The 18,675-nt window shown below is 53.5% G+C and overlaps 3 protein-coding genes across 7 annotated transcripts; 1 reads left to right on the forward strand and 2 right to left on the reverse strand.

Annotated features, from left to right (window-relative positions):
• The first annotated feature begins 575 nt into the window (after nucleotides 1-575).
• On the forward strand, nucleotides 576-6,048 carry RAC3 (Rac family small GTPase 3). Its single transcript, XM_082326724.1, has 6 exons — nucleotides 576-683; nucleotides 3,000-3,071; nucleotides 3,351-3,468; nucleotides 4,107-4,169; nucleotides 4,659-4,818; nucleotides 4,936-6,048. Exons 1-6 carry the CDS (start codon nucleotides 649-651, stop codon nucleotides 5,064-5,066), a joined length of 579 nt encoding a protein of 192 aa, XP_082182850.1. The 5' UTR covers nucleotides 576-648; the 3' UTR covers nucleotides 5,067-6,048.
• On the reverse strand, nucleotides 6,043-9,437 carry DCXR (dicarbonyl and L-xylulose reductase). The gene is made up of 8 exons (XM_082326723.1): nucleotides 9,290-9,437; nucleotides 9,091-9,188; nucleotides 8,814-8,968; nucleotides 7,666-7,708; nucleotides 7,250-7,349; nucleotides 7,022-7,086; nucleotides 6,810-6,927; nucleotides 6,043-6,339 (listed from the first exon to the last, which is right to left on the reverse strand). The coding sequence occupies exons 1-8, from the start codon at nucleotides 9,345-9,347 to the stop codon at nucleotides 6,236-6,238; spliced, it is 741 nt and encodes a 246-aa protein (XP_082182849.1). The 5' UTR covers nucleotides 9,348-9,437; the 3' UTR covers nucleotides 6,043-6,235.
• A 122-nt stretch (nucleotides 9,438-9,559) lies between these two features.
• Nucleotides 9,560-18,470, reverse strand: RFNG (RFNG O-fucosylpeptide 3-beta-N-acetylglucosaminyltransferase). 5 transcript variants are annotated; one of them, XM_082326873.1, is made up of 9 exons: nucleotides 18,036-18,470; nucleotides 17,149-17,197; nucleotides 16,538-16,640; nucleotides 15,998-16,151; nucleotides 14,920-15,008; nucleotides 14,664-14,829; nucleotides 13,197-13,282; nucleotides 12,857-12,964; nucleotides 9,560-11,109 (listed from the first exon to the last, which is right to left on the reverse strand). In XM_082326873.1, the coding sequence occupies exons 1-8, from the start codon at nucleotides 18,447-18,449 to the stop codon at nucleotides 12,898-12,900; spliced, it is 1,128 nt and encodes a 375-aa protein (XP_082182999.1). In that variant the 5' UTR covers nucleotides 18,450-18,470; the 3' UTR covers nucleotides 9,560-11,109; nucleotides 12,857-12,897. The 5 variants fall into 5 exon arrangements, 3 of the variants coding, with proteins under 3 accessions (XP_082182999.1, XP_082182998.1, XP_082182997.1); XR_014229740.1 differs by having other exon boundaries at nucleotides 9,562-11,109; nucleotides 11,921-12,964; XR_014229741.1 differs by having other exon boundaries at nucleotides 9,562-11,109; nucleotides 11,841-12,964.
• Between the last annotated feature and the right edge of the window lie 205 nt (nucleotides 18,471-18,675).

Below are 18,675 nucleotides of genomic sequence, written 5' to 3' on the forward strand. Positions count from 1 at the left end.
AGCAGGTAAGGGAAAAGCAAAGCCTGTTTTGAGACCGTACCACTCCAGGAGTCATCTCTGTTCTTGGCAGAGCCCAGGGAGAGGTGGAGGAGTCCGAAAGTCATCTTTACGCAGGATTTTTGCTGCTCTCTCTGTGTTCCCCGGCAGCTCGGGGCAGATGAGGGTGAAAGCTGCAGCCGGCGCAACCCGGGTTTAAAACCCTGCCTCCCGGCGCAGGCGGCGGCCGCGCTCTGCGCGCCTCTGAGCGGCACCGGCCGCGCTGCTGCCGCGGCGGCGGGCCGGTACCTCGCCCTGGGGGCTGGCGTGCTGCGGGGACGGCGGCGGGGCGGGGCGGGAGGTGCGCTCCGCCTTCCAGCGGGCTCCGCCGTCCCCGGCCGGGCCTCGGGGCCGGGGCGGGCCCCCGGGAGAGCGGCGGCCGCCGGCCCGCCCTGCAGCCGGGCGGGAGCGGAGCGGGGCCGGCGGGAGCGGAGCGGGGCCGGCGGGAGGCCCCGGCGGAGGGGCGGGCCCGGCGCGGCGCCCGCTCCGCCCCCGCCGCAGGGCTCGGCTGGGCTCGGCCGCGCTCGGCTGGGCTCGGCTCGGCTCGGCCCCGCCCCGCCGGCGCGGGCTGTCACTGCGGCGGAGTCGCGGCGGCGCCGCCATCGCGGGCAGATGCAGGCGATCAAGTGTGTGGTGGTGGGCGACGGGTGAGTGCGCGGCGGTGGCGGGCGGCGGCGGGGCCGCGCCTCGACCCTCCGCAGCCCCGCACAAAGCGGGCCCGGGCCCGGCGGCGCCGAGGGAAGGGAGGGAGGGAGGGCCCGGCGCGGCGGGGCCCCGCCCCGCGGCCCGGGAGAGCCGGCTCCGCCGGCGGGAGGCGCGGCGCCGGGCGGCGAGGCCCGGCCCGGCCCGGCCTGGGGCGCGGGGCCCGGGCGGGGCGGGGCTGCCCCCGCCTGGCCGCGGCCCCTCGCCTGCGGCGCCGCCGGAGAGAGAGGCGGCCGCCGGGTGAGGAGCCGGGCCCCCGGGCCCTGCCCCGCGCCCGCCCCCCGGCGTGGGCGCCGAGCCGAGGCCGAGCGGGCGCCGCCGCCTCCCGGCGGGAGACCGGGGCCTCGCTGCGGCGGCGGCCGTCGCCGTCCTGGCCGGGGCCTCCCGCCCCCTCCTCAGTTGGGGAACTTGGGTCTCGGTCTGCGAGCGCCGCCCCCGCGCTGTGCCGCCTGGGCAGCGCCTCCCCTCCCTGGCGTCCGCGTCCCTCCCCTCGTCAGCCGCCTGTGTTCCGCTGTTCTTCGTCGTACGAGCGTGACTGATCGCAAAGTCCCCCCGAAAAGTCTTGATGTTCACGGGTTTCTCTCATGCCTGCTTTTGTTGTTTGGGTTCCAAGGTGAAATACGTTGCCGTTCCTGATTTCACCGCGTGCCTCTTGTCATCCTTCTTGCTCTTTTCTTTGGGCTTTTCCTATACGCCTTTTTCTGAGAACACATCTGTATGCAAGATGCAGGCGTGCAGTAGACTTCTGGTGCTTTGTAACTTTTCCTAGCTTGTCCTGCATATTCTTCCTCATAATCCCTGTTTGCTTTTCTGATCCCCGCAGCAAGCACAGAGCTATGGAGAACTAAGCATGAACTGGTCTTAGGCAGGGACTGGTCTTTCCGCCTTCCCATGCATGCCACCCCCTCAAATACACATTTGGAGCGAGGCCTCCCAGGCTCTAGCCTGTGGGGGCTAAAGAGGGGAGCAGGAGAAAGAGCCACCCGCCGCCACAGCACAGCCTTATCGTGGAGGGGAGAGCAACAACGGGGAGCACAGCATGTTGGAAATGGGCTTCAGCTGCAGGTTTGCAGTCCGGTGTTCTGCTTTAAGACCAAACTGGCAGTGCAGACACTAAATGAACTCGGCTACCAGAACACACTAACCATAGATAGGTGTGTGGTTTGTGAATTACATGACTTCCCTGTTTGGTGGGAGAGAGGCCGCGGTTCAGGAGGCAAGCCGGGCCGGTCAGCATAGTGGTTCCTGGCACAACCTCCCTGCTCTCCAAGAGGGGGGACCTGATCCGGGGAAAAGCTGGGTGGGTTACTGTAGTGGCTCTTGCTGTGCTTCGTGTCATCCTGGTGCAGGACTGGGGGGTCCCCTGGGGTCTCTCGCTTACTCCTGAAGTCTTTCCTTATGTCACTCCAGTTACAGATGGGGTAGAGGACGCCCGTCGCTGTTGGCTATTCAGCTTCGCTCAGGCACCTCACAGACAGCTTCCCCTGTCACTGGCACTCACGATCTGTTTCTCTGGAAGGTTCTCTGCAGTTCACAACTTTCACAGCAATAAATAGGTTGTTTACACTCCTCGTGCTCCTCTGTTCTTACAACTAAGCTGTTCCCTTATCCTACAGGGCCAACTAAAGTTCCTATGCTTACGCTGTCACCAGCCAGGCCCAGCCCCTGCCAGCTGCCACCACTGGGCTGACCAGTCCCACCTACCTTCAGCAAAGCCCTGAGCTGAGATTTTCAGTGATCTACACTGATGCCGAAATCTCTTTCCAAACTGATAGTGGTCAATTTTAAAACTAATCTTTGTTGATGGATACTTATTTTTCCCCCTTTGTATTTATCGACATGGAACTTCTCTCTCTCAGGAGCTTAAATAATTCTGTGTTGCACGTTTTTTCACCTCACTGTTTACCCATTTTGCTAGATTATTATGGATGTGTTGGGCCCAGCACAGAACCCTAATTTATTCCCTCTCTTTTGGCTCCTGGAACAAATGTATTTTGCCGGGTGTTTTGCTGAGGCCGAATGGGTGGGGAAAAGGAGCGGGAGAGAGCAGGGTCAGGTAAGTGCTCAGGCAAGGTGCACATCGTGAGTTCAGGCCTGGTCCCTGACAGCTGGACAATTCCAGCCTGTTACAGGGTTTTTTTTCCTCACACGATGACTTTTTACCTAACCTTGGTAAAAGGTTTCCTTGGTGGGGAAAGGGTGAGTTTTACAGTGCTTCCTGCTGTACCCTTCTTTACGCTTGTCACTCTTGCCCTCCGCAGAGCTGTAGGGAAGACCTGCTTGCTGATCAGTTACACCACGAATGCCTTTCCTGGAGAATACATCCCCACTGTGTGAGTAACGGCCTTGGGCTTCAGTTGCTTTTTGCTCTGTATGCACGTGTTGGTAAAAATTGGTTTTGTAAGTGAGGAGAAGGCTGTCCCAAATCAGAGTATGAACTTCACACGCGAGGAGTAGCCGGTGGTATGGCTGTGTATGTGAGGAGGGCGGGCTGTCCCCACTGGAGCAGCATTGCGGTGTCCTCTACTGATTCACTGCCCCCCTTGGATTTCGTATAAAAAGATGGGTGGGTCACAAGGAGATTGTCACTGATGGGGACTCTTCCTTGGCAGGTTTGATAACTATTCTGCCAATGTCATGGTAGATGGAAAGCCAGTGAACCTAGGCCTCTGGGATACAGCAGGGCAAGAGGATTATGACCGACTGCGGCCTCTTTCCTATCCACAGACGGTGAGTGCTGGGCTTGGACCGGCTTGTAACTGCTCCCTCTTGGGGATAGGGAGGCTCCCAAGGACAGCCAGGCTTCTTTCCTTTGAGGAAAGTCTAAGTTCCTGCAGCCGTAACCAGAATTCTGGTTGTTTAAGAAGTATCACGGCTGAATTTCTCCTAAGAGATTGTCCTGTTCTAGTCCCTGCTTCGTAATGGTGTTTGAACAGTTATGCGTGCCATAGGGAGGCTCAAATGAAAGGAATGGCGCGGGGCTGCCGTGCAGCCGAGCCACGTTCCGTATTCCCGTTCTCTCGCGGTGCCACAGCTCACTGCTGGGCTGCACTAGTAGTGTTCCCCTGGCTGTAGCAATTCCTCTGTGGCCCCCCTACCAGGGGTGAAGCCCACAGCACTGTTAAGGTATTTGTGGCCGTGGGCTCTTAACATGCAGGGCCCAGTATTGTAAAAGATGAAGTCATACACTCAAAGTCCATTCCTTCCCTCTCTGAATTAGTTTAGCACCCTTAGTGGGGAAAAACGTCTTACAGCCACAGTCCTAGCTTGTGGGAGGAGGTTGTCCTCTATGAGGCTCCCTCTCTACCCTCCCTTTATTTTCTCTAGCTGTTTCTTTCTACACGGCTGACCCTCTTATTTCCGCACAGGATGTTTTCTTGATCTGCTTCTCCCTTGTGAGTCCAGCCTCCTTTGAGAATGTCAGAGCCAAGGTAAAGTATTCTCCTTCTGGGTAAAGCAGTGGAAGGGAGGAACCGGTGAAGCCCCCTGCCCCACCCAGCACCGCACCTACAAGCCCAAAATTTCTAGCAGTCGTGTTTTGATAAGGGAAGGTCATAGTCTGCAGGTTTTAAGAGGAGCCTACTTTTTATTCATGACTTCTTTGCCTAAGTTTTTGCCCTTTTGAATGTGCATCTTAAAAAAGATTAAGGGATGCCCTAAAAGCTAAAACGCAGTTAAGGGGAGCACTGTGTGCAGAGTTGGCCAGCACCGTGCGTCATGATTCCGTGTCTCCGTGCCTTTGTTATTACATCTGCACCAATCTCTTTCTGCAGAGCATATTCAGACCTGTAGGCAGAAGTAGCCTGTTCAAGCATTGCCACCATGTCAGAGAGTAAAAACCTTGTTCCTAACAGTAAATGCATCCTCACGGTTGCATCTACTGCTATAGCTACTTTTCTTATCATGCCTCTCTGTTGCAGTGGTACCCTGAGGTCCGACACCATTGCCCAAATACACCTATCATCCTGGTGGGCACCAAGCTGGACTTGAGGGATGATAAGGACACCATTGAAAGGTTACGTGATAAGAAACTGGCCCCCATCACCTACCCCCAAGGTTTGGCCATGGCTCGGGAGATTGGTGAGTCTCGTGTGCTGGCAGATCTCCACGGCATTGAGCTTTGTATTTTGGAGTGGGTGAGGGACAGTACGTCCTGGCAGGACTGGAGTGGTTGAGCTGGAGCTCTCTTTCCCCTAGGGTCGGTAAAGTACCTCGAGTGCTCTGCCCTGACGCAGCGGGGCTTGAAGACGGTGTTTGATGAAGCCATCCGGGCTGTGCTCTGCCCGCCGCCCGTGAAGAAGCCTGGCAAAAAGTGTACCGTGTTTTGAGGGCTGTGGCCTAGGTGCTGGCTCAGCATGTTGTCCTCCGACAGATTGCATATTAGCTGGGTGTTTCTGGAGGGGGCTGGGATGTGTAGGGCCCTTCATCATGTACGAAGTCAGTGTTTTTTAAATGTCTCTTTGATTTAACGTCAGTGTTGATGTGAAGGGGCAGCGGGGGCAGGAGACTAGCTGGGGGCTCTACAGTCCCCAGGGGAGGTACAGTGGGGAAGGCAAGGTAGCTCCTTGGGGCAACAGGCTGTTTTGGCTCTCCTGAACTCCGAGCTGAAAGGGCTGAGACATCCATCCTGTCCTGGAAACACCTAGTTTCAACCTGCAGGTGAAACAGGTGGGGAAGATCCTTGTGGGAGTGGGGAGGGAGCTGGTATGAATGGTGCTGAACAACAAGAGCAGCTGGGAAAGTGGTAGGGTCTCCTTGCCCAGCCTCCCGTGGCTAACAGTTAACAAAAACTGGTGCTCTAGCAGATACGTGCCTGGGACTGTTAAAGAAATCATAACCAGCCCCGGAAGGGGTTGAAGTAACTGAGATACAAAGCTGAAGAACTAATCATTAGGTGCTTTATTGGGTACTAGCCAAACTCAGTGAGTGAAACAGCTCTGTGCAATCAATGTATTTGCCTTTTCATGTGTGCACACCCCAGGACAGCGTGGTGCTGCTCCCTCCCATCAGTCTTTAGCAGGGCCTCCCCCCCCCCCAAATCCAGTCTCTGCAGAGCAGGGCTGTGGTTGTTGCCTCTGTTTTGTTTTTTTCTACTAAAGACAGCAAAGGAAGCAATGAGGAGTCTGCTAACTTCTTTCCCTTCCCACTGAAAGTGCAGGCGGGCTCTACGGATTTGGATGGAACAGGGAGAGCTTCTGAAGGGTTGTGGGGGGGGAATAGGGTTGGAAGAAAGACAGGTCCAATTTCTAATCATCATGTAGAGTGACAAGATAAAACCTTATTTGGTGCAATAAACATTCTCCATGACGGCGTATGTGAGCTTTATTATATAGCAGCCTTCTAAAGGTAATTTTCTGCCTCACTTCTCATACAGGTTCCAGCCCTGCTGCCCCTCTTCTCCAGCAAGACTGGGTCTGTGTCATTGGTTTCTATCCAGTTTACATCTATGCAGTGCTAGTAGGAAAATTAAGGCCAGGTGTGAAATGCAGGTGTCATCTTAGGAGACAAGAAATCCCCCATCAACCATCAGTGAGCTGCCAGTTGTCATAGCACTCTTATCACTCAGCAGGAAGAGAATGCTGTTCACCACATCATCCACCTCTGGAATCAAACACAGAGAACATCCGATGCACCCCTCAAATTGTCCTAGAAAAACAAGCATCCCCAAAGGTATGCCTCTGACCTCTACATGTAATCGGGGCAGGGAGATACCTCTGCCCCCAAACCGTGCTTGATGCAGTGTAGCTGAGAGCTGGACATCAAAAAGTCCTTGTTGTGATTAAATGATACTTAGTTCAGAGCAAGCACCTATGCTCCCCTCCCAGTCACATTTATGAACAATAGAGCAAGTGTGTGTCAGTTGTCCTGAGGTGAGAAGGCTGTAGGAGAGGGGAGATAAGGTTGATTCTTGCCCTGTCATCAAATGCTTCAGGAATTCAAGCACAGCCATTCAGCAGAGTTGTGACTTTGCCCACAAAAGCAGCAAGGTGCCTATGGCTGTGATGTCAATTAGAGGGAAGGCTTGGATACGACAAAAGAGCCCAGCCTGGCAACAAATCCACACCACTGACCTGCAAACTTGCCCAGTGGAATCCGATTAATCATGGCAGCAGATTTCTGAGGGTCGCTCCAGTTAATTCTCCCCATGTCGGTCATAACCACTGTGGGGTTCACAGTGTTTACCCTAATCTGGGACCAAACGCAACAAGCAATCTAACCAGACTGCTCCGAGAGGAGATGCTCAGGTTCAGCTTTCACACGTTTCTTACTCTCGGAATCCTACCTTGTGGGGTCCCAGTTCCATTGCCATTACCTTGCTCAGCATATCCAAAGCACTTTTGGTGGAACCTTCAAGAGAAGGGAAAACCAGGAGGCATTTAAGTGCATAGCACTTGGTCTGGAACACACAGGAGTATTTCACTGCCCAGAATTGGCAGCCAGCAGCTTGGTGGCTGTGGGCCTCCAGCTAGTCAGAAATGAGGGGGGCACTGCTAACGCTGCACATACTTACAGTAAACGGCATGGTCCCGCAGAGCACGCTGAGAGGCCTGGCTGGAGACGTTCACAATGGCACCTGGCACCCCCTGAGCAATCATCTGCCGAGCAACAATCTGGGGCGGGGGAGGAGGAAAAAAAAAAAGGGATGCCAGAATCGTAACAGGAGAAATCATTGTTTCATTCAGTAGGAATCTTGCTGGGCTATTGTGGTAGCCAAAAGAGCAAAAACGTCCGGAAGAAGCAAGTCCTCACTCCCTCCCGCTTACAAGAGAGTCAAAGCAAGAGAGCGAAGGGGCTGTACGTGCCAATTGTCCGGTTAGCTTTGGATGACGGTCCCTTTAGCCCCCACAGCGGGCACTTATCTCCGCTGTGCAGAACACTTAGTCACTGCTGTTCAGGGAGACAACTGCAGCGACAATTCTTCCTCACCTGGGAAACATGAAGCACAGCCCCGAGATTCACATCGAGAGACCTACAAATAAATCAAATTTAAAAGTTACGGAGTGGTTGCAGCCCAGGCCAGAGAGGAGTTGTTTTGGGAGGCAGCAGAGGACAAGTGCTGCTGGTATCTTGGAAACGCTGGTGATACTCTAGAGCATGGGCAGAAATGCCAAGCTGGCTGGCCAGCGAGAGCGATTAGGCAGGCTTTCGGCAATAAACCCTTCCCTGGACGTGAGCTATTCAGCGTGCAGGGCGGGAGGCGCGCTCGGGCATTGTCACGTTTCTGGCAGGACTCGGCTTTTCTTCTCTTTGCCACATATAGTCCTTACTTGATCAGGTTTTTACCTGCTAGTTCTGCAGACTGGCCTTAGTAGAATCCATACATTTTATATTCTAGTCACAAAGGCATCCTTCCTTATAGACCCCCAATAGCCACTCTTCATGTAGGGACAAAGCATGACCCAGCTTCTCAGAAGCAGACTCACCACACCCTGTATCCTAAAGCTTACCCTCAACTGAAACGATGGCTCTTCTGAGAAAAAAGGATGTGATTGCAGTAAGCAAATTTAATTTCCCGCTGTGACAGTTCTATACTGCCTTACCTGGCTTTGTCTTCTCTACATCTGAATTGTCTTACCGACAACTGCCCTCCAGTTTAGCAGAGACCGAGTCGGAGCTAGAATGGATTGATTAACAGCAAAAGGCGCTCGTCTCCCCTGCGCAGGCTGGACGGCGTGCGCACACCACCGTCCCAGAGGTGAAGCGGCAGGTTCTGGCTACTCCGTAACTGTGGAATAGCGTCGGTGCTTTACTTGTTTTCCTTTGGATGTTTACAGGGTGAAAGGTGGTTGTGCAAAGTATTAAAACACAGTAAAGAAAAGAAAGCAGACGTAAGCAGTAACGATCAACAAACCGTTGAGAAAGGGAACGTTAGCATTTCTGAAAGCGTGCGTGTCTGCCTGGTGCCGCTGCACCAGCTGCTTCCTTTCGTAGGACACCAGTTTCGGGAACGCTGTGCCGCAGCTTCTGACGGTGGCGGCTTTGCTAAGGCTCCGCAGGCGGCACGGCTCCGCCACGGCGCCAGGGCACGGCCCGGGGCAGCGGCGGCCGGGGGGCGGCCGGGGCCAGGCACTCACCGCTCCAGGGCCGCCCGCGTCACCTCCAGGAAGGGCTGCAGCACCGCCACGGCCGCGTTGTTCACCAGCAGATCGAAGGGCCCCGCCGCCCCCACCGCCGCCTCCGTGGCGTCCCAGTCGGCCAGGTCCAGGCAGAGGGGCTGGATGCCAGGGCACTGCGGCGAGGGCAGGGCGGCCCGGCCCGGGGTTATCCCGGGCGGGGGGCCGGGGGAGGCCCGGGGGGGGGGGGGGGTTCCCGGGGGGGTTCCCGGCGCCGGGGGGGGTCCCGGGCCCGTACCTCTCCCGCGAGGCTCTCCAGGTCCGCCGCGGTGCGGCTCAGCGCGGTCACACGGGCCCCGGCCTTGCTCAGCGCCACGGCCACGGCGCGCCCGATCCCTGCGGGGAGACGGCGTCAGCCCCGGCCCCAGGCCCCCGCCCGGCCCCCGGCCCCCGGCCCCAGGCCCCCGCCCGGCCCCCGGCCCCCGGCCCCCGGCCACCTTTGCCGGCCCCAGTCACCAGGGCCCGGCGGCCGCGGAAGCTGAGATGCGGTTCCATGCTGCGGGCGGCCTGCGGCCTGGGCGGGCCGCGGGGCCGGGCGGGGCCCGGGAGCGGGGAGGCCTGATAGGGCCCGCACGGCCCCTCCGCTTCCCCGGCCGGGGCGGGAGGCCGGGCGCTGCGGGCCGCCTCGGGCAGGCAGCTGCGGGGAGCGGGCCCGCCCTGCTGCAGCCCCCGCCTCCCCAGAGGACGCGGCACGAAGCCATTTCTGGGCTTGCCCAGCAGGAGACGGGCACGCAGGGATGAAGTACCGTAGCGAGGGACCACGAGAAACAGGCTTTTACCAGCTGAGGGGGAGACCTGCCTTCTCTGCCCGCTTGAAGTTGCTGATGAGGGCTGCGGGCAGCCCTAGTCTGATAGTCACTGCCTAGAAAATCAGCTGTCAGTACATGGGCTCCGCTTGCCCGAGGACCCAGGCACCCGGGGTTTCTCATGCAGCACCTGTGTGACACCAGCAACGTGCTGGGAAGCGCAACAGAGGAACAGGCTGGAGACAGGGAAGAGGTCGTAGACGAGCTACTGCACCCCAGTTTACTTCCAGCGACAGCCGGGATGGCAGCTCCAACTCCTGATTTCGCAGAGCTGGCGTCGCACAAGAGCAGAGCAGCACAGACAGTTGTGCACCCTATTACCAGGTCTGTCTGTAATACTGCCCAATTCAGGCATTGCTTTCTGAGGACTCATAAATTTAAGAGCTCCTGTGGCATATTTAGTAAGTGCAGAAACAGAAGAGGAAAGTGCCGAGGACAAGTTTACAACCATTAACTTATTCCTCATCTCCATTCCTTTACTTCACTCTGTTAATCATCATCTGCAAGGATTCTTCTCATCCATATTTGTTCCTCCGCACATCAAAGTCATCTCGCTCACGTGCTTTCTGGCCATTTGGCATCACAACAGCCTGACAGGAGGCTGCCGTTTTCTAGATTACAGGGTTTACGGTCCATTTCTGGTGTAGAGAACGTGTCAAGAAACATGCCAGAACACAGCCTTCGACATACTTAAATATTTATTTTGTAGAATCACTTTATGTATGAGACAGTAGTTTGATTAAAAAGCTGCATCCCGATACATCCACACAGCCTACTGTATTGTCAACACAAGAAACCTTAAAAGAAGCTTGAACACGTTGAACAGTTCTGCATTGCCGTGCCAGAGAACGTGGTCCTTTTTCAGTTGAATAAACACCCGGCCGGCTCAGAGCCTGCTGCCTCTCTGGCACACCTAGTTTAGGGTGACCAGTGACTGCGCTGTAAAACTGCTGCTGCTGAGTTTTGCTGCCATCCATATGAAGTGGTGTCATTTCTGAACTGCAGTTTGCCACATAATCACTACCCAGTCCGTGCCGTCTGTGAGATCTCACAAGAGGCTGCTGCCAGTGGAAGAGGAAGAAAAGCTCCAACAGAAGAGTTCAGAATCAGTGTTTGAAGACAAAAATCTCACCAAGAGCTCATGAAATTTCACAGCCTTCTGCTGCAGGAGGTTGAAAACAAGAACCTCACAAGCGTTTAAAAAGCAGATGCCGGGAATCTCCGGAGCTATGAATGACAAATCATTAAACCACAGGACGCCTCAGTTCTAGTGAGCAGAAGACCTAATCAAGAGGTAGCACACACCACAACCTACTATTCCACGAGTCCTCCTCTGTTTTCTGTAGCAGGCTGTCAGCGTCACAGCTGTACCGCTTACGGAACAGCCGCCGTGCTAGCTGGGCTTTGGTCCGGTTCCCTGCAGCATCCTTATTCCCACACCTCACGGTCACCTTAGTAGACATGGAGGAAAGGAGAAATTTAAGAACGAGGAGCAGGACTGTAGCAAGTAGCAGTCAGCTTGTTTGCTCCTCAGTGGAATTAATGAAAAATAACAGAGAGGACAACGTGCCCAGGTGAATGCTGAAAGGTTTGTGGTAAAACCAGAGTGCAGGGAACAGCGTACGTCAGGAGGCTGACACCTCTGCCAAGGTTCATACTTGAATACACTGCAGGCGCTTGCCCACATTATACCGCTTTACGAACGGCAGGAAGTTAAGCAACTTGCTGAAGTCCACAGTACAGCCCAGCACAGCTGGTTAGAAATCTGAAACTTTTGCTAGGTCCACATTCCAGCCGTTAATCATAGGTCCAGGTTATACAATGTCATTCTAGTATTCTCTCCCTAATTCAGCCTCAGACTCTAGCACTAAACCGGCAAGTATTTTCTGAAGAGTTTGAGAGAGTAAACAGTAGTTTTACAAAGTCATTTTTTATGCTGTTCTTCGTGTCAGGTAGGGATTGCACATGGCCAAAGCCTGGGCTAACAGAAACGTAAACATATGGAGCCCCATTTCTTCCACTTCCAAAACTAAGCTTACTTTATTTAAAAAGCAGCAGCAGGTGATACTGCTACAGCATTGAACTTCTGCCTCTGTGGGAGCGTGCCATCTCCTTTCAGTCATCGCATGAACTATTTATTGAAAGATTAAGAAGTAGAGTAAAAATAAACACTGATCTAGACCTTAAGGTAATCAAAAGATTCTCTGAAGAAGCTGAAGTGGAGTAACCACAGTCACGCCATTAAAGGCCCTCAAACGATACCATCAAGAACTTCCCCGGGGCACTGCAGCGATCTGGCATTCCTCCTCCCTCGCAGACAGCAAAAGACCCAGCACAGCTTCAGAACCAGGGCGTGTTTCATCAGCCAATGAGCATGCTCTAGCTCATACAACCTGCTGTGGGCAACGCAGGAGAAATGATTACCATCTAGTCTGGCAAATATTTCTTCAGGATCAAATATCAAGGGAATAGTCTTGGACCTGGCAGACCACCATCGTAATCAACCACCACTGCAATTCAGCTGGTAAGAGAGCCAAGTCTGGCAATCACCTCCATGGGAGGTACACACGGACTGCAGGGGAGAATGTGCACTGTAAGCAGCTCTTATCCAGCCCCGAGTAAGCTTACCCTTACACAGGGTTTTCCCATGACAAAGGCTTTCAGCCTCGTTCACCCTAGCGATTCCAGGATTTCTGGTGTTTACGAACAGACCCTGTTCTGGCCCACAAGTGGAGTTTTAATACGGCAGGCCACAGCAGCTCTTAAATAATTCCGATTCCCAAGAAAGACGAGTGAAAACTTCCCCTCTCTTGTCACCATGGGGACTACAGTCTGCTATAGCACTCCAGCTTCAAGACAACGGCCTCTAAAAGCCCCTAACAGTAGTAAGAATGCTATCGTTCCAAGTACTGCATCTGCCTAGGATGTGCCCCAGCACAGATTCACCTGACATCAGCCAGACCTGTACAGCGACTCGTACGCATATGACTGTGGTCATTATACGAAGAGCCACTGGACAAAGGAACAAGGATTCTTCTTGGAATGTCCCAGGCTGCAGCTGAACAACCCACACCTTCTTGCTTTTGTAAGTAGAGTCTGCCTGCCTCCTTTGCAGATACCTCTGGTTGTCTCCCAGAAGAAGGAAAAAAAAAAGACCAAACCAAAACCCCCAAAAGTCCACCACAGCTCCTGTCTTACGCAAAGTAGGTAAGATACAGGTGTCAACGACTGGTCGAGAATTATGACATCTTCTTAGCAGGGCACCAAATAGTGTCAGGATAGAGCAGACAATGGACAGATTTAAATCTATGAAGAAAAAAAAAAAAAAAAAGAAAATATCAGGCTGGAATTCTCCATAGAAGGAACATACTAGCATTGAATGCGCAGCAGTCTCAGGGCAGAGAGGGTGGCTCTACCCGCCTCTGGCACAGCATCAAGCGCTGACATGAGAGAATAACCCCATTAGTGGGCTTGATCATCTCACAGTTGATAAACGCGAACAAGGCAGGGAGATCTTGCTTTGGAAGTGGACACTCACCGGGTTGGATCTTGCTGAAGGCCAAACACTCCTCCCACACTCACAACATTGTGTTTGTTCTCAGGGTCCCCATAACTTAGGGTTACCTGTAAAAGCAAATAAATATTCGGAAATTGTTACGCTAATGCAGAAAAACAGAGTGGATTATTAATGAGGCATGAAGACAGACTCCAAGGATCCTGTCTGATCTGAACGGTGGATTACATTTGAAAAACAGTGGTTAGTTCCGACAGAAGCAATATCGGCACTGAATGGCAGCTATCAAACGGACCACCGCTCATCTAACGGCAGCGCGGGAGAATAAACAAAGGAGCTGAAGGTTGCATTGCCCTGAAGGACAAGATGAGTTACAACTGTAAGCTCTGTAAGGGCATTAATCCTGCTGATGTCTGTACCTTCACTAAATAACGCATGTTCATCCTCACCGGACACTGCCTGAAGTCTGCAGTAGCAGTGTCTTAGCACAGCGGGAAAACAGAAACACTTGGATGTTAAATGGCATGCCAAGGACTGCCGTGTGACAAACCTGGCAACAAAATTTCGATCTCTGGAACTCCAGTTCAGCGCTATTCTTCCACACAAGCACTGTATTAAGAAATTTTCAGGTGCCAGATACAAGACGACTTATATTTTCTTTCTAATTTTAGATTTCCTGGATTTGGGGTTAGCTGTTACAGTCTCGGGAGACAATGATCACCAAAGAAAGGCTGTCTTCGGCCTACAGTTAAATTCACTAACACGAAGGAGATTACATCATGCTGGAATTTGGCCCCCAGTGTACATTTCTGCTGCCTAATACAATTGCCAGGAAAATATAACCAAGCAGTTTATAGGGGTAAAACCACACTCTCGTTTTTTCATGGTGCCAAACAGTAAGAGGCAGACAAAGCTTCTGGATAGCCTTATAGCTCCATCTACTGCCCGTGAGTAAGAAGGTATCCCAGCAATTAAAAAAATACTTGATTTTTCCTAAGAAACACTGATTAAGTTTCTTGAAATTTGGACAAGTTATTCTTAAAAGTGATCAAACATTTAACTGTGTCTTAGCTATCACAGAGGTACTCGCTATAGCTGCGACAACAGTCTTTTTGAACAGCATGAATTAAGACTGAGACTTTGTTAGGCAAAGACGGAAATACTTTCTGACAAGGCTGGCAAACTAAATATTGCCTCCTCCTACCCTGGCTGCCTCTGCGACTCATGGGAAGTCAGAGTTCAGAAGGAGATGGGGAACACCATATTTAGGCTTAACGTGGCAGAACGTGTCCCCAAAGGAGAGGACAGCTATGTCACCCAACTGGCTAGGGTGAAAGCATGCTTTTTACCTAAATGAAGGAACTGGACAGGACACAGCTCTGAGCGAGTCTGCAGACATCCTTTGCTGAAGACTGCCACGTCTATGGAGAGTATTCTTTCTGATCAGATTGAGGTGTAATTGTAAGAACAGGACATGAGGCTTAGCCCTACCTGCTGCAGCACAGACTCGCCTTGTAGTCTCTGCAGATTTTCCAGATGGGAGTGGAACAACGGGCTGTGCAGCAGCTTCACCTCCAGCAGCCCTTCGATGATGTAGCCAATAGTGCAGTCGTCAGGAAGACGCACTCTTTCTGCGGTACTGATGAAATTACCTAGGCTGTGAGACAGAGCGTAGGAGACAAGCTGAAATACGCTTCAAAGCCTACCAAACGCATCCTGGTGGAGCTCGGCTAGGAACAGCGCATACCTGGCCCAGGGACTCATCTTCAGGGCAAGACCTCTGCTGATACAGAACCCTGCTCCACCTGTGGCAAACCAGAATTTCACAGTTGTCTTCTGAAGAGCAACAAGAAAAACACACAGTAGTTACTGATAATCAGCTTTTTCCATTTGGCTGGGCAGGGAAGGGAACGTGAGGTTCTACTGGATATCACAGACTACATTTGAGTCAGAACAAGGCTACAGATTAATTCCTATTTCTTCCGGCTGCTGAAAGCCCCGCTAGGTGTTCTCTCAAAGGAAACTCTATCCTGGAACTGACAGCAGGTGAACCATCAAGTCAGCACAACTAAGGCAGCCCACTCGAAATGGGAAACTACAGTCCCGCTCCTACCCCATTCCGTCTGTCCCCTGGTCATGCGAGCCAAGGGGCACAGCCAGCTCAGCGTGCCTGAGGAAATCAAAGGTGGTTCCTTAGTCACTTGGCTCCAGGTCCACGGAGACTATTTTGTTGCGCAGAGTTTTCCCTAATAAGCTCTGGCCAGTGGACTGACTTATCTTTAGGCCCGTCAGCATAGGCAACCTGGTAAGAACTTGTCCTTTAGCACATGTATCTTGTGACTGAGATGTGTTTGCTTCCACTTCTAGGAAAGCTAGTAACCACTAAGTACTGGAAATGCCGTATATACCCAGAGAGCCTCTGTCACCCATCTGAGGTTGGTTCAAGATGATGACGATGTGATACTGCTCTCAAAACAAGCAAACAAAACCTCCAAAACAAGAAACACTCTCCCCAAAACCACTAAAGGAAGAGTCAAGGCGGGGAGGCCCTACTCACCTCAGCGTGAGGGAGATCACCAACATACGTGAGTCAAAGAAGAGACACAGACACCCACCCAGGAGACAAACTCTATTTTACATATGCATATGAAGTCAGATCAAAGGTTCATTTAACCCAGCACCCCTGTCTCTGAAAATGAGCAGTGCCAGGTTCATTGCTCGCAGATGAAATCACTTGTTTTTATGGGGGAATCCTACGAACTCTCAAAGTTTTAGAAGCTTAGAAGGTCAGGATGTCTCTCAGACTAACTGCAAGGTTTGCTTACTGATCCATCGCTCTGGACATGGTCAGCTGCTTCGATGGGATGGTCCAGACTGGGTCGCCCCACATAGACATCCTGGCTGTGGGAGAAGGCAGATAAGAGACGAAGGAGGGTCCGAGGGTTCACGTAGTTGTCATCGTCCACGTGGCAAAACCATCTTCAAACCAAACAAAATGAGAAAGTTACTGCAGAGCAGTGACAAAGAAATGAGTTATAGGTTTACAGCTGGGTCTTAGTCTTTCAGGCTTGGAGCAGAAAGCATTTCCCATTGTCCTGAATTACAGAATTTGGAAGCTGAAATCACTCACAGATCCTAATTCTGGAAAGAGGCTGAAATTAATAACCCCCTTTAGATTATCATCCTTTCCACCTTTTAGATGATGCTTGTTTATAAACACGGCTTCACGCTGTGCTCCCTTCCCTGCATTCATCACCACATTTTAGCTAAGACTGCATTCCTTACTGGAGCAGAGGTTACTCAAGTTTCCTGTGAACACAGAACTGGAAGAAACAAAGTCAATCAGAACAACGTGTTTCACCTACTTTTGCCCAGATTCCAGGAATTTATCATATTCCACAGACATCTTGCAGCAGAGAGCTTGCCGGGTATGGACAGCAGAACAGTTGGTGTTGATCATATGATCCCCTAGAAAAATAAAGATCAGCCCTTTCAGGTTTGAGAAGCATGTGTAGTCCAAAAGGGACTACAAAAGAAGAGCACATTTGGCACTAATGCCGTACATCTGAAGTGCATATGGTGCACACACGGAGAGTAAACTGCAGGCCAGGCAGGGCTCACGGGTTATGCATGTGGCATGCAAGCTGTAGAGTACGTAAAAACGTGTGAGTGCAGGGTGTATAAACAGTGCCGTAAGACTGTACGCAACGGAAACACCTACTATAACTGGACCAGACATACTTAAGCTTACTAACAGGTGCAAAGGTGAACCCCGTATTCAGGAAGTTCCAGGCATCTTGTCCAGGTGGTAAGTAGGAACAGCATATTCTCCTGTGAAAGGAGAAGTTTTCTCCATTTTCTCCATCTTTATTTCCCTAATTGCTTGTACAGCATGAAACGAGGACTTCTAGGGAAAGTACGACAGAAGCGAAACTCAATTATAACAGACAGCATGCACCTACGCTCCACAGCTTACCTGCTTTCAGGCGTAGCTCCCGATCCTCCCAGTCTGTGAATATAAACGTCTGTGGGAGACAAAAACGGGTTGGGAGAAAGGTGTGTCCACATTTGAGAATTTCAGAAACTAATTTCAACTTTGCCCAGTTGCAGTCAGAACTCGAAATGTTTTGTCTGGTTCGTTTATTTCACGGTAGCCATTGGGAGTGGGGAGAACCCCAGCAACTTCAGCCCTCGCCTTACTTGGTAAGTTTTTGCATTGCAAACGAGAAGAGTCTCATTTCAGTGAAGCATCCAAGATTTTACTCTCCTCATCTCAAGGTACAGACAACCCATTTCCAGATAGGAATGACTGTCTTTTTTGGTAGCACCTCCCTCTGCAACTTCACGTCCTCTCTCTGGCTGGGAGTCACCCACAGCTGTTAAGCAAGCTAAAGGCAAGCATGCAAGTCAGGGTGGAAGGTGCCAGGTGGTAACACTGTCTCGTCCCAACTGCTGGACAAAATTGTGTTAATATGCTTGAACATACTGAAATTCCCAAACAAGGGAACAAATTCTATGTCGTTCTATGGAAAAAACTAAGTCGCTGAACTACTTAGTCCAAAAATATCGGCGTAGAGGCATCAGCTCTAGGGACCTTTCACGATCACGTAGTGTTTTCCACAGTCGCACAAAAGTCAGCAAAGCGTTTCTGCTCGGACCACCGCTCCCAGACCGCAGGTCGTTAGCTCAACCGACAACGCACTCGTTCGGAGGCCGGCTCAGACAAACCGCTGAGACAAGGCGGCCTCCCTCAGCCCCGCAGGCAAAGCCGGGGTCAGCGCAGGCAGGGAGAAGGCGGGCGAGAAGCGGCAGCGGCGGCCGGGGAGGGAGGGAGGCGGCCGCGGGCCGCTGGCGAGGCCTCACCTGTCCCCTCGCCCGGGAGATCCAGGTCTGGAGCAGCAGGTCCAGCCGGCTCCGGTGGTACTTCCTGGTGGTCTTCACCGCGATGAAGATGTCCTTCAGCTCCAGGCTCTCCCTGGCCGGGCCCCCGGCGGCCCCGGGGCGGCCCCTCCGCCCAGGCTGCGGGCTGCCAGCCGGGCCCCGGCCGCCCGCCCCGGCCCCCGGCCCGCCGCCCGCCTCCCCGAGCGACCCCGCCACGCCGCTCCCCCCGGGGCCCGCCCGCTGCGGCGGGGGCCCGCTGGGCCCGGCGGCGGGCGGCGGGCGGCGGCGGGGCGCGGCGGGGGGCTGCCCCCGCGGCAGCAGGAGGAGGAGGAGGGCGGCGGCGCTGACGGACAGCAGGAAGCAGGCCTTGCGCAGCCCCAGGCAGGAGCCGCTCATGCTGCAGCCCCGCCGGCCCCCGCCGCGCTGCGCGGCCGCCTCATGGCCCCGCGGGCGGGCGGCGGCAGCGGCCGGACCCGCTCCGGGAGGCGGCGGCGGCCCCCGCGGCCGGCGGAGGGGAGCGCCCGGGCACCCCAGGCCGCGCTGACCCGCGGCGGGGAGGCCGGGCCCGGCGGGCGACGAGAGCCCCGCGCAGTCCCGTCCCGTCCCGCCCCGGCGGCCGGTG

The sequence above is a fragment of the Platalea leucorodia genome, assembly GCF_965183815.1.
Source record: "Platalea leucorodia genome assembly, chromosome: 14".
In the NCBI taxonomy this organism is placed as follows: domain Eukaryota; kingdom Metazoa; phylum Chordata; class Aves; order Pelecaniformes; family Threskiornithidae; genus Platalea; species Platalea leucorodia.

What these genes read in the sequence shown, in the direction of transcription:
- RAC3 (XM_082326724.1), top strand. Translation starts at nt 649, where the DNA reads ATGCAGGCGATCAAGTGTGTGGTGGTGGGCGACGG. An exon ending in GGAGAATACATCCCCACTGT is followed by an intron (nt 3,072 to 3,350) that starts GTGAGTAACGGC and finishes CTTCCTTGGCAG; the next exon opens with GTTTGATAACTATTCTGCCA. An exon ending in TTGAGAATGTCAGAGCCAAG is followed by an intron (nt 4,170 to 4,658) that starts GTAAAGTATTCT and finishes TCTCTGTTGCAG; the next exon opens with TGGTACCCTGAGGTCCGACA.
- DCXR (XM_082326723.1), bottom strand. Translation starts at nt 9,347, where the DNA reads ATGGAACCGCATCTCAGCTTCCGCGGCCGCCGGGCCCTGGTGACTGGG. An exon ending in TGGAGAGCCTCGCGGGAGAG is followed by an intron (nt 8,969 to 9,090) that starts GTACGGGCCCGG and finishes CCCTCGCCGCAG; the next exon opens with TGCCCTGGCATCCAGCCCCT. An exon ending in CTGTGCTTCATGTTTCCCAG is followed by an intron (nt 7,350 to 7,665) that starts GTGAGGAAGAAT and finishes CCCCCGCCCCAG; the next exon opens with ATTGTTGCTCGGCAGATGAT.
- RFNG (XM_082326873.1), bottom strand. Translation starts at nt 18,449, where the DNA reads ATGAGCGGCTCCTGCCTGGGGCTGCGCAAGGCCTGCTTCCTGCTGTCC. An exon ending in TTCCTGGAATCTGGGCAAAA is followed by an intron (nt 16,152 to 16,537) that starts GTAGGTGAAACA and finishes TTTGGTTTGAAG; the next exon opens with ATGGTTTTGCCACGTGGACG. An exon ending in ATGTCCAGAGCGATGGATCA is followed by an intron (nt 15,009 to 15,997) that starts GTAAGCAAACCT and finishes GTTGCTCTTCAG; the next exon opens with AAGACAACTGTGAAATTCTG.